The sequence below is a fragment of the Trichosurus vulpecula genome, chromosome 1 (assembly GCF_011100635.1).
Source record: "Trichosurus vulpecula isolate mTriVul1 chromosome 1, mTriVul1.pri, whole genome shotgun sequence".
NCBI lineage: Eukaryota > Metazoa > Chordata > Mammalia > Diprotodontia > Phalangeridae > Trichosurus > Trichosurus vulpecula.
The window spans coordinates 309,477,916-309,493,567 of NC_050573.1; the positions used below are offsets into that span (position 1 = coordinate 309,477,916).

The 15,652-nt window shown below is 36.2% G+C and overlaps 1 protein-coding gene across 3 annotated transcripts in view; it reads right to left on the reverse strand.

Annotated features, from left to right (window-relative positions):
- Positions 1 to 830: 830 nt before the first annotated feature.
- The window catches only part of RELCH (RAB11 binding and LisH domain, coiled-coil and HEAT repeat containing), a 143,208-nt gene continuing 128,386 nt past the window's right edge, over positions 831 to 15,652 (reverse strand). For all 3 annotated transcript variants that reach the window (XM_036755628.1, XM_036755624.1, XM_036755619.1), the window contains 3 exons: positions 11,012 to 11,100; positions 5,511 to 5,581; positions 831 to 2,561 (listed from right to left, as the gene is read on the reverse strand). In XM_036755628.1, coding sequence (XP_036611523.1) covers positions 2,441 to 2,561; positions 5,511 to 5,581; positions 11,012 to 11,100 — 281 coding nt within the window. In that variant the 3' untranslated portion in view covers positions 831 to 2,440. The remainder of the gene's footprint in view (positions 2,562 to 5,510; positions 5,582 to 11,011; positions 11,101 to 15,652) is intronic.

Consider the following 15,652-nt stretch of genomic DNA (forward strand, 5'->3'; position numbering starts at 1 on the left):
ATTATTATTTGTTTCCAACGTAGAATGTGGTAGTGGAAAGTCTGCTGGGTCTGAAATCAGAGGAACTGGGTTTGAATCTCGGTTCGGCCACTTACTAGCTCTATGACCTGGGCAAGTCACTTCAAAATCTCTGGGCCTGTCTCTCCACTACATAATGAGGGGAGTGGTTTAGACTGCCTCTAAGGTCCCTTCTATTTCTAAATATATGATCATATGAGCCACAGGCTTATTTCAGAATAAAAGTGGCAGTCTTATTGATAATTCCAGTAGAACTCAGTTACTCTATTTCCCCCCAGTTACTTACTCCTAAATAGGCAGCCTGTTTTACTATTATTTTTTAAAGTTCTGTTTTAACATAAAAATGGCAAACTACATGTGGAATTAAAACCCATATAAAGTGTCTGTATTGACATATTTCATTGACTCGTGCCAAGTTGCTTGAAGCTCAGAAGAGGGGGTTGGTTGTATTGTGAAATGTACTGCATTTTGTTTCAATTTTCTGGACTGTCTTTTGAAGTAAAATGAAACTTGATCAGTTAATTAAAAACATTTTAGCCACGAAGTAGAAAGATAGTCTGTTCATCACATGCATTCATTTTGGCACAAATATATATACCTATTCTCTGTTTTTTATTTTTCTTTAATCATCTCTGAAATTTCTTAATGTCACTCTTAGAATGACACATTCCCCTTTCAAGGAGAAAGTAAGGAGGTAGTTTACGTAAATAAAGTTTCCTAACTGAGGCAAAGTTTTGGTACTTTTTTGTCTTTTGCATCTGTTTGGAGATAACACTGTAGAAATTCTAAGTTGAAAAAAATTACAAATCAAGTATGCAAAACCTTTTATTTATAATAGATCAACATATTTGACATGAAAGGTAGCCACTTTCAATTTCTCAGGAATGCCTAGAACGCAACAGTTCCCAGGTAGACTAATTATTCAACAATTGTTTCAGTGGATATGAGAAATGGTTTCATAAAGAATTTGCCTATGGTGAATTTTTCTCATGGTTGAGTACGATGTGTAACAAGTCATCTTTCACATGAAATGAGTGTTTTCCAACTGTGTTCCAAAAGCAGCAAAACATTTTATACCAAACAAGAATTAGCTATGTGCATTAACTATGTTCAATCTGGAATTTCTTTTAGTTATTAAAATATCACACATCTTTCAAAAAATTCTTCCAACCCCTCCCCCCAAGCCAATCAAACTCTATCTTCCACTCACTATGTCATCTATCCCCAACCTCAAATTACAAGAGCACAGATTGTAAAGTTCCAGTGGAAGTGAACACTGACCTAAGACTACATGCAAAGGGCATTAAAAAAAAATACAGACTGAATTCAAAGGGCATTGAAGGAAATGTCCAGTAACAGCAGTAAGTAATTTGGCCAAGTTTGTTTTTACAAAACAGAAAACCTCCCCCCAGAATCCAAACTTTTCAGTATTTCTTTTCTGATGGAGGCAGGGAAGGTGTGCTATATGGAATTAAAAGATATTTTCCAAAAATACTGTTTAGGAGGATAATATTTTGAAGAAAACATTTCACATGTACATTAGATTCTTAGTCCAAACTATATTTTTTGAAATATTCTGACTTGGGACATAGTGGACAATTATTATTTCATCTCAACCTCAAATGAATCTACTTCATGCATTTAAATTTCTTACGCATCAGTTGCAAATTCACCTTGGCTACTGGGCAATGTAAAATTGTAACAATTAAATCCTCCATTCCTCTATGCTTATCTCCTCAGAAAGCTGATTATGTGTAGTGTTGGAAGAGTTTGGTATAGCACTTAAAGAGTATACATAAAAAGCTCTGAAATGCTGAAAGTTTCTTCATTATCTATGTACTGTAGGATTTGGAACTCAAGTTCACCACAGCATTCTAAGGAAATGCTGAATGAATGGCGTGCAGGACACTTCCTACAGTAGACACAAACTTAATTCCAAAAGGCACAGAGTAATGCTGGTGGCTCTTTCTAGTCAGTTTAGAAACAATAAAAAGTCTGCATTATTCTTTCATAATTTAAATACATAAGTAATTTCCACTTTTATTACTTCATAACAATGACTTCAAATTTACATTATTTTAAGTACCATCGTAATAGCTCAGTGTATAATACAGATATTTGCCGATATCCCTTCAGAAAATAAAAAAAATACTTTTCACTATATAAAAAAATTATGCTAAAAGACAAGAACACAGAACAGCGACTTGATACAGTCAATTTGCTATTAACCACAGTTATAACCCCAAAATTAAGAGATACACAGCAATAATCAAAAGCAGTGCAAATATCTTTGGAGGTTAGAATAAAATCATACTACAAGAACATAAACAGAAGAAAAAAAAGGCAAGTACTTCAAGTACAAGGAACCAGTCTGCTTGAGGTCCATCTTAGTGTTTGTCTACTGAGAATTTCCTTTCTTTTTTTATTTCTTCCTCTGAAACACGTTGGCCAACATGGCACCAGATGTTGTCAACTGTCCCATTTTGTTCAAAAACTTGGTCTTTGTGTCTTCACTTACTAAACTTGCAGCAATTGACATGGAACTAGGAAAGAAGTTGTAATATTTCATAAAAAACAACTGAAAAAACAATACATTTTGACATTTTTCAACAACATATTTTATGAAAGTATATTCTGAATGCAGTACTACTTTACAATGATCTAACTCCCATCAGGATTTACTAGCTATACTGTTGCTGATGTTTATTATGCTTGGTTGGTTTGTTAGCTAACTTTACATATATATATATATATATATATATATATATATATATATATATATATATATATATATATACACACACACACATACACACACACACACACACACACACACACACACACTTCCTAAATCCCCAGCCCCCTAGTAAACCTACTGAGGGCAGGGATGCTCTCTTAAAATTCTCTGAATATCTGTCACAGGGCCTTATACATAATGTGTTCAGTAAGTACGGACTGAGTGACTAATGATAAGCTGCAGATCAAATGCATTTTTATAGTAAAGTTATAAAAACATAAGTTTAGGAACAATTACTTTTGAAGCCTAATATATGACTGCTGCATTTTACCTATCTGTGTCTATACTCTATTTATAGAGCATTTTTTGTATTATAATAGTAAAAGTACTACTACTACTATAATACAACAAGCAACGTAATCTTGGGGAGGATGATAAAAGTAGAGTTAAAAATCTATTCTTGTATTTACAGAGCAAAATAACGTTACTTACTTGATGGATAAATTGTTTTAAAGACCAATATTTAGCTTTTACAATTGCAATTTTGAAAAACTAAGAAAAGCAATTCAGTTCTACATTTTCTACTGAAAACAACCAGACAGTAAGAACCAAATAGTTCTACAATTACAAGATTATATAATGAATAACTGACTAACATATACTAACTGTACATATCTATGTACTTATGACTGGCCATAAAATCACCCTCAAGCCCTTGTAGTTACTAAAAATTTTGGAATATAAGGAATGCTTTTTGGAGAGAGCTTTTTTTTCCTCAAATGAACAAATTCAGTGTGATTCTCTGAAACAAGCACACAGTAGTAGTTAATCTACAGTCAGCTTGTAGAGAGATCTTACGTTTATCATAGAAATCAAATCAGTCATTCGGTCAACAAGCAATCTCTCCAATATTGCTTTGTAAATCCAAACTGACTAAGTGATGGCAGCTCACAAAATAAAGGGTCATCTGACATAGTAGTCCTTAAAAGAGAAACTTCTAAGACAAGGTAATAGCAGTACAGGTGAGTGATCATTTCCTGCTACTATCCTGACATAAAAACATTTTTGTATCTTAAGACTTTTTCCAACCTTTCTTCTTAAAAGCTAAAAAAAAATTTATCCTACTAAATGGCTCTTTCTAATGAATAGGTTTTTTTTAAACTATATGATTCACATCATTTAAAAAAAATCTTAAATACTGTTTTGTTAAAATTTCTAAGACAAATTATCATTAAGCAGACAAAGCAGCTCCTCTCACACACTAAAGGCAATGTAATGCCTTCTTTCAAAATCAAAGGTAAGGATTTTTGTCAAAATAACCATTTTACACTACTGTATGCTTTTAAAAAGTCAGCTTTATGCATATCAAGTCTCCAAGATAAATATCCAAGTTACACATAAAATTTTAAAACCCATTTCTAAATGTGTCCATTTAATTAGGTGTTTATTTAGTGAAGCTGGCAATTTCTTCCTTTCTATAATTCCCAGACATTAACTTATGAACACTTACAGCACATGTTAAATAATTCCCAACTCTTTCCCCCAAAGGAAGAATTTTCTAATGCTGTTTAGAAAAAACAGAACTGCAAAAAAAGGGAAGGTTACATAAAGGAAGCAATCTTGGGAAGTTACAAAAGCATTTCTCTTTTTTTTTCAATACTGCATTTAAAATACATTCTAAATGAAATTTAACTAAAAAGGATGTGAATGTGAAAAGTTATTTATTTTTGTATGCAGAACGAACAGGAAGGATGTCTTTTGCATCTTTCCCCTCAACTACTGCAAAGTCATCATTTTTCATGGAGTTTTTTTTCCCTTGAATTTACTCTAAAATGCTTTACAATTTTAACTGATAAACCAAAGATGGCAAATAATCTTTGCAAACCTTAGAGCTCTGTGAAAAAGAAATGAACCTAAATTTATTAGTGAGATAATAAAAGCATCCTTTGATATTAACAATCTGATGATCTTTGGGCTAAAAATCTATTAAAATTTTTGTTGAACGAAAAAAAAAATCCTTATGTAATCTAATGATTTAACCATCTACGAATAAAAATTCTAACCAAGGAAAAGGGATTTTATTTTTGTAGATAGTTCTAATCAAGGTTATATCAATAACAGTTTAATTAGAAAATAAGACACATTCCACACAGTTTGTTTTATAATGAACTGATTTTAAGTTTCAGTTATTGTCCAAAGTTTTTCTAATATGTGTTATTCATTCATTTCAGTCATGTCTGACTCTTCTGACCCCATTTGGGGTTTTCTTGGCAAAGAAACTGAAGTAGTTTGTCATTTACTTCTCAGCTCATTTTACAGATGAGTTAACTGAGGCAAACAGGGTTAAATGATTTGTCCAGGGTAACACAACTATTAAGTGTCTGAGGTTGAATGTGAACTCAGGTCCTCCTGACTCTAGGCCAGGTACTCTATTCACTATGATAATATTTATCAGATTGTAAATATATTCCTTTGTGGCTCTTCTTTATTTAACTCTTCCATACCTAAGTTGGTAGTTTTACTTCTCAGAGAATCTTAGTGCTAACGGTAGGTTAGAAATGTGAACAAAACACTCACAGCATCAAGTTACAATCTTTTCTGTATCGTAGTGGCCTCATACAAATAACTCACAAAATTATACATTTTTTAGACTAAATTCTTGTTTTCCAATTATCTGATTACAACATAAAACAAAATTCAAGACACTGCTAATGTCCTACACCAAATGCTGGACAATAATCCTAGCCTTACTTACCCAGGAGGCTCTTGGACAGTCTTATTCTCTACTTTCTGCTCACACTCCTTTATCATGGAACTTAAAATAACCTGATGAAAAAGAAAGATCCATTGATTAATGGAATATCACATTCATGGCATGTTCCCCCACTTTTTTTCCAGGCCAGTGACTTCAGTAGTGTAAGAAACTGCCTATATATCAAGGCAGATGTGCAATTCATAGTCTAAGACAATGGTCTGGTGCATTGAGAAGTTGCCCAGTCACAGAGCCACAGGCAAGAATTGAATCTAGGCCTTTGTGGCTCTTAGGTCAGGGGTGGAGAACCTGCAGCCTCAAGGCCACATGTGGCCCTCTGCATCCTCAGGTGTGGCCCTTTGACTGAATCCAAAGTTCACAAAACAAATCACCTTAATAAAAGGATTTGTTCAGTAAAACTTGGACTCAGTCAAAAGGCTGCACCCAAGGACCTAGAAGGTCAGAGGTTCCCCACCTCTGTCTTAGGCCAACTGTCTATCACTATCTCTATGAATACACAAGAGGTCTTAAAGTCTTGTCTAGATGACAAGCTTTTGGGTATCCTGTGCAGATGATTCCCGTACGGGTATGAGTTGGACTGGAGAGCTGCTGAGGTCCCTTCTAACTCTGAGGGATTAAGATTAACTGGCACTTTTCTCTATGTTCAAAATGCTAATATTTACCAAAATGATGAGTACCAGTATTAGACAAATGTTTAGAAATAACAATTTTTAGATATTCCCCTCCCTAACATGTATCTTGCTTCTATCCTGTGGTTACCTTTCCAAATATAAATATTAAAGTATTAGATTTCTAGATGGGATTTCCATACAGACACACACCCATACCCCCTTTGAATAAGCAGAGGTTGAAGTCAGTGTTAGCTCTATACCATTTCCCTCTATCTCATCTATGTCAAGGAAGAGCAGCCACTGTATCTCATGGTGCTCAGCCCAGCACACATGGGAGTTTGTGAGCCTTCAAATACAGCTGGAGGATGGCTACGTCAGCTATGGCAGGTGGACTGGGCTGAGGAGGGCAGTGCTTGGAAGATCCGTGTTGCCCCAACTCCTGGGAATTCTTTTTAAAACTGTGGGACCTCTGCAGGGACCTGGCCCATTTTAATTGCTGAAGTAAAACACCACACCAGTATAACCTTTCCTCGCCTTTTTGAAGAAAGTCAGTCAGGGTACAGGTGCTATTACAGCTTTGGGACTGAGCACTTACACACTTCAAAAGAGCTGCAGATGACCCTGATGAGGGGGTTATCAGTTATCAGGGGTTCAGGTTTAAGAGTCCATAATGACCTATAATGGACATGGCTCTGGAAGTCTCTTAAAGAGAAATGAAACAGGTAAAGAAAACTGAAATCCTAGAAGCTACTTAGCAGATGTCCTGATTAAATTCAAGGTTATCTCTAGAGAACTGTAAATAGAAGTGACAATGAGTAACTGAGATAAAGCTTTTCTACTGAAGTATAAAGAAAAGGAACTGTTTTACAGTGTGGTAAGCTAGGAGAAAGTTTTAACATAGGAGACCCACACACATCCAGGATTCCATGCTGAAAAAGAAGTTTGCCCTACTGAGAAAAAAAAAAGTAATCACACATTTCACAAAAACTAAATGTTACAGAAGCAAAATTCTTGGTCACTGAAGAACAAATTTCTTTTTATTTCTGGTGACCAACAAGATGATGGAATAGCTTTCTTCCAACCCCCTCAACTCTTCATCTTCCAAAAAAAGGAGTTCCATACCAGATGTAATTAGATCTCAATCCTCACAAAAAGATGACAAAATAGTCTCATTAAGGCAGTAATCTTATGGAGGAACACCAGAGGACTTTAAACTTACAGCGTACACTCAACAATACCTTCTCCCCACCACTGCCAAAGTCTCACATGATATCAAGACTTCCATGAGCTGGCCCTCGGGTAGGGACACGCCCTCAGTGATTCTGCTCCAACACCTACAAGAAGCAGTCTCCTCTGCTTGGAGCAATGGCAAGACGAGTGAGGTGAGCGGAGAACAGTACAGCTTAGCTATGGGATTTAGGGAAAGGTGACTAGAAACTGAGCTGGGCCTAGTCCCACGCTGGAAGTTACTCAAGGCAGGAAACCAAGGTGGGGCGCTCTATGTGCCCCAAAGTGAGGGGAATGAGGTGACTCTGATGCTGAGGCTGAGCTAGTCTACTCTATAACAGGGATAAAGAGGGGGAAGTCAGAGAATTAGTGACCTGGATACAAGAAAAAAGGCTGAAACAACAAAGATAACAACAAAAAAAATCAAAACCACAGTACATAAATATCCAGCCCATGGAGAAGATTCCAAAAATCTGAAGGAAAAATGACCAAAACTAGAAAAAAGAAACTAAAGCATGAACAGAAATTATAGTGTGAAGGAAAGTAAACCTTTAGTGCATTAAAGAGAAAATCCTAAAGACCCTGAGACAATGGAACAATACGGTAAATTAGAGGACTTACCCAACCATCCATGTAAGTACAACTCACCTGCTCCCAATCTGAGTCTCTAGTTGATAATTATCTTCCTCTTTTAATTTTAAATAGCACGCTGTTTTATAACCTTCCAATGTACTTAATGTGTAACACTGTATATTATAGTAATTTGACTTTGGGTCATAAATCTAACCCTCCATATTCCAAAAAACAGTAACACCACAAGATCTGAGCTATATTGTAGCTAATATTTGTGTTTTCCCTAACACTTAGCATGTGGCTCTGAACAAAGCAAGTGCTTAACAAATATGTGTAATGAATACAAAAATCAATACATATTATGCGTTGTACTTACTTTTACTGAATTTAAGGTAATTTGCTGACATACTTATTGTTCTTCCATTATTCTAGAGTCTACAATCATAAAAACTGTGCCTTTGTCTCTCCTGTTAAATACTACCTAAGTCAATTTGGAAAACATGCTTACTCGGGGATCCAGGTTCAAATCCTTGGCTTACTACCTGCAACCTTGGGCAAATCCATTTAACTGCACTGGGCCAGTGTCCTCATCTGTAAAATGATGGGTTACAGATAAAGCAACTAGATGAACTAATGAATTTATTCTTAGACATACTGAGTTTCAAGGGTTAGATATTTCTATCCATGTGAAAATGTGTAGCAAAAGGTTGGAAAGGGGGACTGTAGCCCAGGAGACATTAGCTGTGGAGGACGTATTCTTAACCTTTTTCGAATCATGGAACCCTTGCAGTCTTGTGAAGTCTACAGATCTCTTCTCAGAATAATTTTTCAGTGCATTAAAAAAAAAATTCACAGATCCCAAGAACCCTTGATGTAGGGAGAGAACATGGCAGAAGACAGAACCTTAAGAAACACCCCTATCATGAGGTAGGGAGAAAAAGCCAAAGAAGAAACTCAAAGTAGCACATTATTACAAAATCCAAGGAAGGAGATGGTTCTAAGAATGAAGGGGGTGGCAACAGGATGAAATGCTACAAGTAGAATAAAGAATGAAGACTGTGAAAAAGTCTTTGGATTTCATATATTGTTGGTGCTCTTTTAGAACGTACTTTAAACTAAGTGGTAGGAAAAATGTTTCAAAGGGTTAAGGCCCAAATGGTGGTAAAGAGAAACAGCGTCTGGCACATCTTATGCACTAATAAATATTTGTTGAATTAAACTAAGACAGAAGAGCAAAAAGTAGAGAGTATTATTCCTCACATAACTTACTAGAGTGCTTTAGATATAATTAGGTACTAAATTCATATATTTTTAATTGAAAGGAATACAAGAAACAGGGCAAAGGCTTCAGGAAGTAGTCATGTTCTAGAAGGTTATTTTAGGACTCTGGAGAGAGATAACAAAATTTTAAGATAGAATGGAAGGAAACTGAGGGAAGAGGGGTCTAATGGCCTGAAACTTTTTAGTAACCCAATCAATCAATCAACATTTATTATGAGCTTTCTATATGCCAGGCACTGTGCTAATAGTTTGGGATAAAAACCAAAACCAAAAATAGTCCTTACCCTCAAGGATCTTACATTCTGATGGGAGAGACAATATAAAGAAAGCAGTACATATAAAAAACTACTCATCAAGTATGTTGTAATAGGGATTGTTTTTCGGATATGGGCTGAAGTAGATAACCACTAGGGTTTCTTCTCACTCTAAAATTTTGTCATTACATGAAAGTAAGAATTGACTGGTTTTACCCTCTCTCAGCTGTCTGATACATCCCTATCCATCCAAGAAGTGGTTCTAGGTCACCTTTAGTCTTTCTAAAAAATACCTTCTAGTTTTCCTTTCCAGCTTCAGATTAATTTTAACTTCAGCCCTAATGTCACTATTTTTTTTTGGTACCATGCCATGTTTCTTATGTTGCCTATCTTTTACTTACACCGTCTTTATTTATTAAAAGTAGATGAGTTGCTGAGATCTTTATGTTTCTACACTGGTCCTTTTAGAAAGCTCCTCTTTTCTCATCAATGTTGTTTATATTTTTGGAATTTCATTCCTAAGATCTTCCCATCTTTTCAAAGTAACTGTCTTTAAGAATTTTTAGTCCATGGGAACCCACATAGCCCTCCTCTGAAGTTTCTTTCTTCTCTATCACAACACATTCTGGGAGAAAGTCTTCACTCCCCTGTCTTCCAAGGTGCCAGTTATTTCCACACTTGAAACTTCCTCAGTTTTGATGAGAATCGAGGTCCAGAAAGGAATTTCCCTTGACTGCTTCCTTCACCTTTTTAAAGAGGAAACTGACATTAAAGCAAGTCAAGAAATTATCAGCTCCTCTTAGTGGCAGAGAGCATTCAAGCAGATGTCCTCTGTTATCCTGCTTCCTTCTCAGTAAAATGAGGGAGTTGGAACAGATGACCTCTAAGGTTTCTGCCAGCTCCAAATCCAGGCTCCAACATTTACTTAACTGAAGCTCCACTTCACTACACTGCTATGCTTTTGTGTTAGGATTAGAGATGAGGGAGGCAGGCAGATGAGGCAAGTCACAGTTTGGGATTACAGGGTATTCCAGAGTGAATAGGTGAAATGGCTGATCATGGCGGTCTGGGCTGGGCAATGATCAAAGGAATCCAGAAGATACAGACAGACTGGGAAAACTGGAAGGGCCTGAAGGACCAGGGGTTACAATAAAAATGAGTAAACAAGGTTGTGGTTAGAGGAGTGAAGCTCAGGGTTTGAGATTTCAGAAATAGAACAGTTCTAGGTGATGATGATGATGATGTCTAAAAGATTGGTCTCGTCTGTCCATCCCTTTCAACTTCAAATGACTACAGTTTATATGATAGGATTTTTTAAAAAAATCAAATCTTATAAAAATGATCTTCTTAAATATCTGAAAAGACATTTAACTTCATATACAAATCTGTAGCACTAAGAGGGCACCAAAGTTAAAAAAAAATAGTGAAAATAATCAAGGTTCTGGACAAAGCAGCAGAGATGTTTGAGAAAAAAGATGGTTGTAAACCCATCAAACACATGCGTTAACAATGACCACCAATGTTCACTGATGCTCACCTCATGCTCCGGTGAGAGGTGTTCCATATCATTCCTTAAACACCTGAGTCCTGGTAAGAAGTGATTAACCATTAAATCTTCTGAAATAACTATAGAAAGAAGATGGTTAAGGAATTAAAGCAAAGTGATATGATTTCCCAAAATGCAGAAAGACTGGAAAATGGATACCTTTAAACTTAGTTATGTTCTATACACTTTTTTTCTAGTTTGGGTTTATCTTTGCTTATTTTTAATTATTTCACTTTTTGGACAATTCCAGAGAACAAAGCAATTTGTTAAATAAAAACACAATTTGCCTATATTTAAATATACTAGACTGGCCAAACTGTACTAAATGGGTCCCATTACGTACAAGTCTGAAAAGTTGTTTTTGAACAATTATGAAGAAAACAAGTAAAAGGAAATCACAAAGAATTTCAATGGAAAAAATAGATTACTTAAATTTCCTGTGAAAATGTGTCTGGACATTGCTAATCCATACTACCTCACTCGCAATTATTCATTAATGACTTTTCTGGAAATTAAACTCCTTTACTGTTAATTTGAAATATTTAAAACAAAACTTGATAGAATCATACAATTCCATTCAACAAATACTTATTAAGCATTTCCTTTGTGCAGGACACTGTGCTAAATGTTTACTGAGTATATTCACTGAATATATTCATTAAATCTTAAGGATCACTTAGTCAAATTTATAAATGAAAGGAACCTTTTCTTCAAAATCTCTAACAAATCATTATTTAGTTTCAGTTTCAATGAAGATGGGGATCTGAGGCAGCCCAAAGTGTGCTTAGGTATCTCTAACTGTTAGGAATCTTTTTCTCCACATCAAGCTGAAATCTCTCCAAAACCTCTAACTGTTGCTCCTAAATCTAAAAAAAAGCCCCCCACATGACTATCCTTCAAATAGAAGCTCTTTTTTGTCCTCCAAATCTCTTTCCAGGTTAGCATTCTAGTTCTATTAAATGATCCTCATATGACATAGGTTCTAGTCTACATATAATCACAGTTATACCCTTTTGAATATGTTCCTAAATTCCTAAAATACGGTTCTCAGCACTGGATAGCTTTTCTGATACGGTCTGACCGCTGTATAACTCATACTTCTATGAAACCAAGTTTAAGGTTGCTTTAGTTTTTTTCTTTTTAAATCTTATTTTTAGGTCACTTATTCCTCTAAACAAAGATAAAAAAAATAAGTAAAACAAACCACTATGCCAACCAAGTCCAAAGATGTTATTGTAGTAATAATAAATTAGCTTTTTAAGAAGTCATGTAAAAATTTTAGCTCATATTGTTTCTGAGTTAACTATAAAATTCTAAGGTTTTCACACTGACTACTTTTATGCCAGAATTTCTCATCGTACATTTGTGCAATTTCTTTTTTCAATCTAAACAGAAAATTTGTTTTAGATCATCATCTTGTCTTTTTAAATTTTTTCAAATTTTGATTTTGCTGTTCAATCTTCTCCATGCATTCATTATGTTGTTTCCAAATCTGATAAGCATGCCCTTCGTCATCTCCAAATCTAAGGGAAAAAATGCTGGTAAAGATAGGACTGAATGAGTGTCATGTGGCTTACTACTATGGACCTTCCTTCATGTTAAGATGGATTTATTAATCAACAGTCAGTGAGTGTGGTTCTCCAACTTAAAGCACCAAACTGAATCACAAGAATATCCAATCCTCTACCCTGGAATCCTTTTCCTATTTCCCTTTGATCTTTTACTTTTTCTAACCTGCTACTGCTCAAGCCTAACTCCTACTTTCTGCTACCTCATCAAAAGTTTTTAACTGAAAAGGAAGGGGGAGGAAGAAAACTGACTATATAGATCACCAAAGCCTAGAACCTTAGAGAATAGTAACTACAACCCAGGATGCATAAGAGCAGAATAGGGAATGGGTAATTCATAGAAGAGATCCAGCAATAAAACCTGTATCTATTTACAAATGCACAAACCATAAATAATAACAAACAAAATGAGAGACCCTGAGACCATGAAGGAAATCTGACTCTAGAGATTATCACTCAGAAATAGTGGGGCAGGAATCATGACTAGAATTCAGATGTGGATGAACATCTTATTCAAATGAAACAAATAAAAAAAAGGAAGCAGTTGGGTAGCCTGAAATAAACACAGGGTCAGGGACATCCCTCTAATATTAATACTGATTTAGTAATCACATTATTTAAATAAGATTTACTCATGTGGGGAAAACCAGAAAACAAAGAGGAAAGAATGTTGAAATTATTTGGATAATAATTAATGGAGGAAGAAACAGAAGCAATATTGTCCTCAGAGTGGTCCTATAGACCACTTACAGAAGGTAAGAAATGTAGGATACAGATCTTGAACCTGCCATGAAGTAAATAAATGATATTGACGAGGAACTTCAACTATCTGGAATGATGAAGTCTTCTTTCTGCTAAAAGCAGAGTAACTAATGAATTTTTGACATGTGTTAATGATCATTCAACCCTTCAGAAAGTGGAAGAGTAAAAAGAGAAAAAAGGCTATTCTGGACCAGGTTCTGACCAATAATTTTTTGATGAAGAAGAAAATGATGGGAACTTTAGGGAAAGGGGTGATCATATGATATTAGAATTTGGGACACAAGGGGGTGGAGCCAAGATGGTGGATGGAAAGCAGGGACTTGCTTAAGCTCTCCCCCAGGTCCATCCAAACACCTATAAAAATGGCTCTGAACAAATTCTAGAGTGGCAGAACCCATGAAATAGCAGAGGGAGGCAGGACTTCAGCCCAGGACAGCCTGGATGGTCACTGGGAAGGGTCTACTGCACAGAGCTGGGAGTGAAGCAGAACAGAGCCCAGCGTGGGCCGTGCCTGGACCAACCAGACCGGGAGCTGGGCGCAACAGGCCATAGGGCCCTGAATCATTGAGCTGTGGCAGTTACCAGACTTCTGAACCCACAAACATCAAAGACAACAGAGAAAGTTACTGGGAAAAACTGCGGGGACAGAGTGAAAGGAGTTCGTGCTCAGGCACCCCCTGGGGGGCGGCCAAGGTGGTGCAGCTCTGAGGCTGCTTACAGAGCTACAGCTGCAGGTGCTTCCAGCCCCAGGCCCACCCAGTGGGAGGAATCAAGTGGTGTATTACAGTGGGAGTGCAAAGCCTGCTTTGCCCTGCCTGGATCTGGGCTGCAATCCTGGTTGGAGGTTCTTGGCGGAGAAGAAGCGCTGGTGTGGCAGAGCTTGCTGAGTAGAAGTAGCTCTGAAAATAGCAGCACAAGGCCCCTAAAGCTTGGGACAAAGTACTCTCTACTCTACAAGCAGTCATACCCCAACAAAAAGCTCAATCGTCAAGTAGTTGGCTGGGAACATGAACAGGCAGTGAAAACAGTCTCAGATTCAGTCTCAGACTTTGGAATCTTTTTTTTTTTTTGTGACAAAGAAGACCAAAACATACAGCAAGAAGAAGTCAACAAAGTCAAAGAGCCTACATCAAAAGCAACCAAGAAAACCATGAACTGGTCTCAGGCCATGGAAGAGCTCAAAAAGGATTTGGAAAAGCAAGTAAGAGAAGTAGAGAAAAAATTGGGAAGAGAAATGAGAAGGATGCGAGAAAACCATGAAAAACAAGTCAATGACTTGCTAAAGGAGACCCAAAAAATACGGAAGAAAATAACACCTTAAAAAATAGACTTAACTCAAATGGCAAAAGAGCTCCAAAAAGCCAATGAGGAAAAGAATGCCTTGAAAGGCAGAATTAGCCAAATGGAAAAGGAGGTCCAAAAGACCACTGAAGAAAATACTACCTTAAAAATTAGATTGGAGAAAGTGGAAGCTAGTGACTTTAGGAGAAATCAAGATATTATAAAACAGGACCAAAGAAATGAAAAAATGGAAGATAATATTACCTTAAAAATTAGATTGGAGCAAGTGGAAGCTAGTGACTTTAGGAGAAACCAAGATATTATCAGACAGGACCAAAGAAATGAAAAAATGGAAGACAATGTGAAATATCTCATTGGAAAAACCACTGACCTGGAAAATAGTTTCAGGAGAGATAATTTAAAAATTATTGGACTACCTGAAAGCCATGATCAAAAAAACAGCCTAGATATCATCTTTCAAGAAATTATCAAGGAGAACTGCCCTGATATTCTAGAGCCAGAGAGTAAAATAGAAATTGAAAGAATCCACCAATCGCCTCCTGAAAAAGATCCCAAAAAGAAAACTCCTAGGAATGTTGTTGCAAAATTCCAGAGCTCCCAGATCAAGGAGAAAATACTGCAAGCAGCTAGAAAGAAACAATCTGAGTATTGTGGAAACACAATCAGAATAACACAAGATCTAGCAGCTTCTACATTAAGGGATCAAAGGGCTTGGAATATGATATTCCGGAGGTCAAAGGAGCTAGGATTAAAACCAAGAATCACCTACTCAGCCAAACTCAGTATCATGCTTCAAGGCAAAATATGGACTTTCAATAAAATAGAACACTTTCAAGCTTTCTCAGCAGACCAGAGCTAAATAGAAAATTTGACTTTCAAACACAAGAATCAAGAGAAGCATGAAAACAAGAAAGAGAAATCATAAGGGACTTACTAAAGTTGAACTGTTTTGTTTACATTCCTACATGGAAAGATGATGTGTATAATGTATGAGACCTCA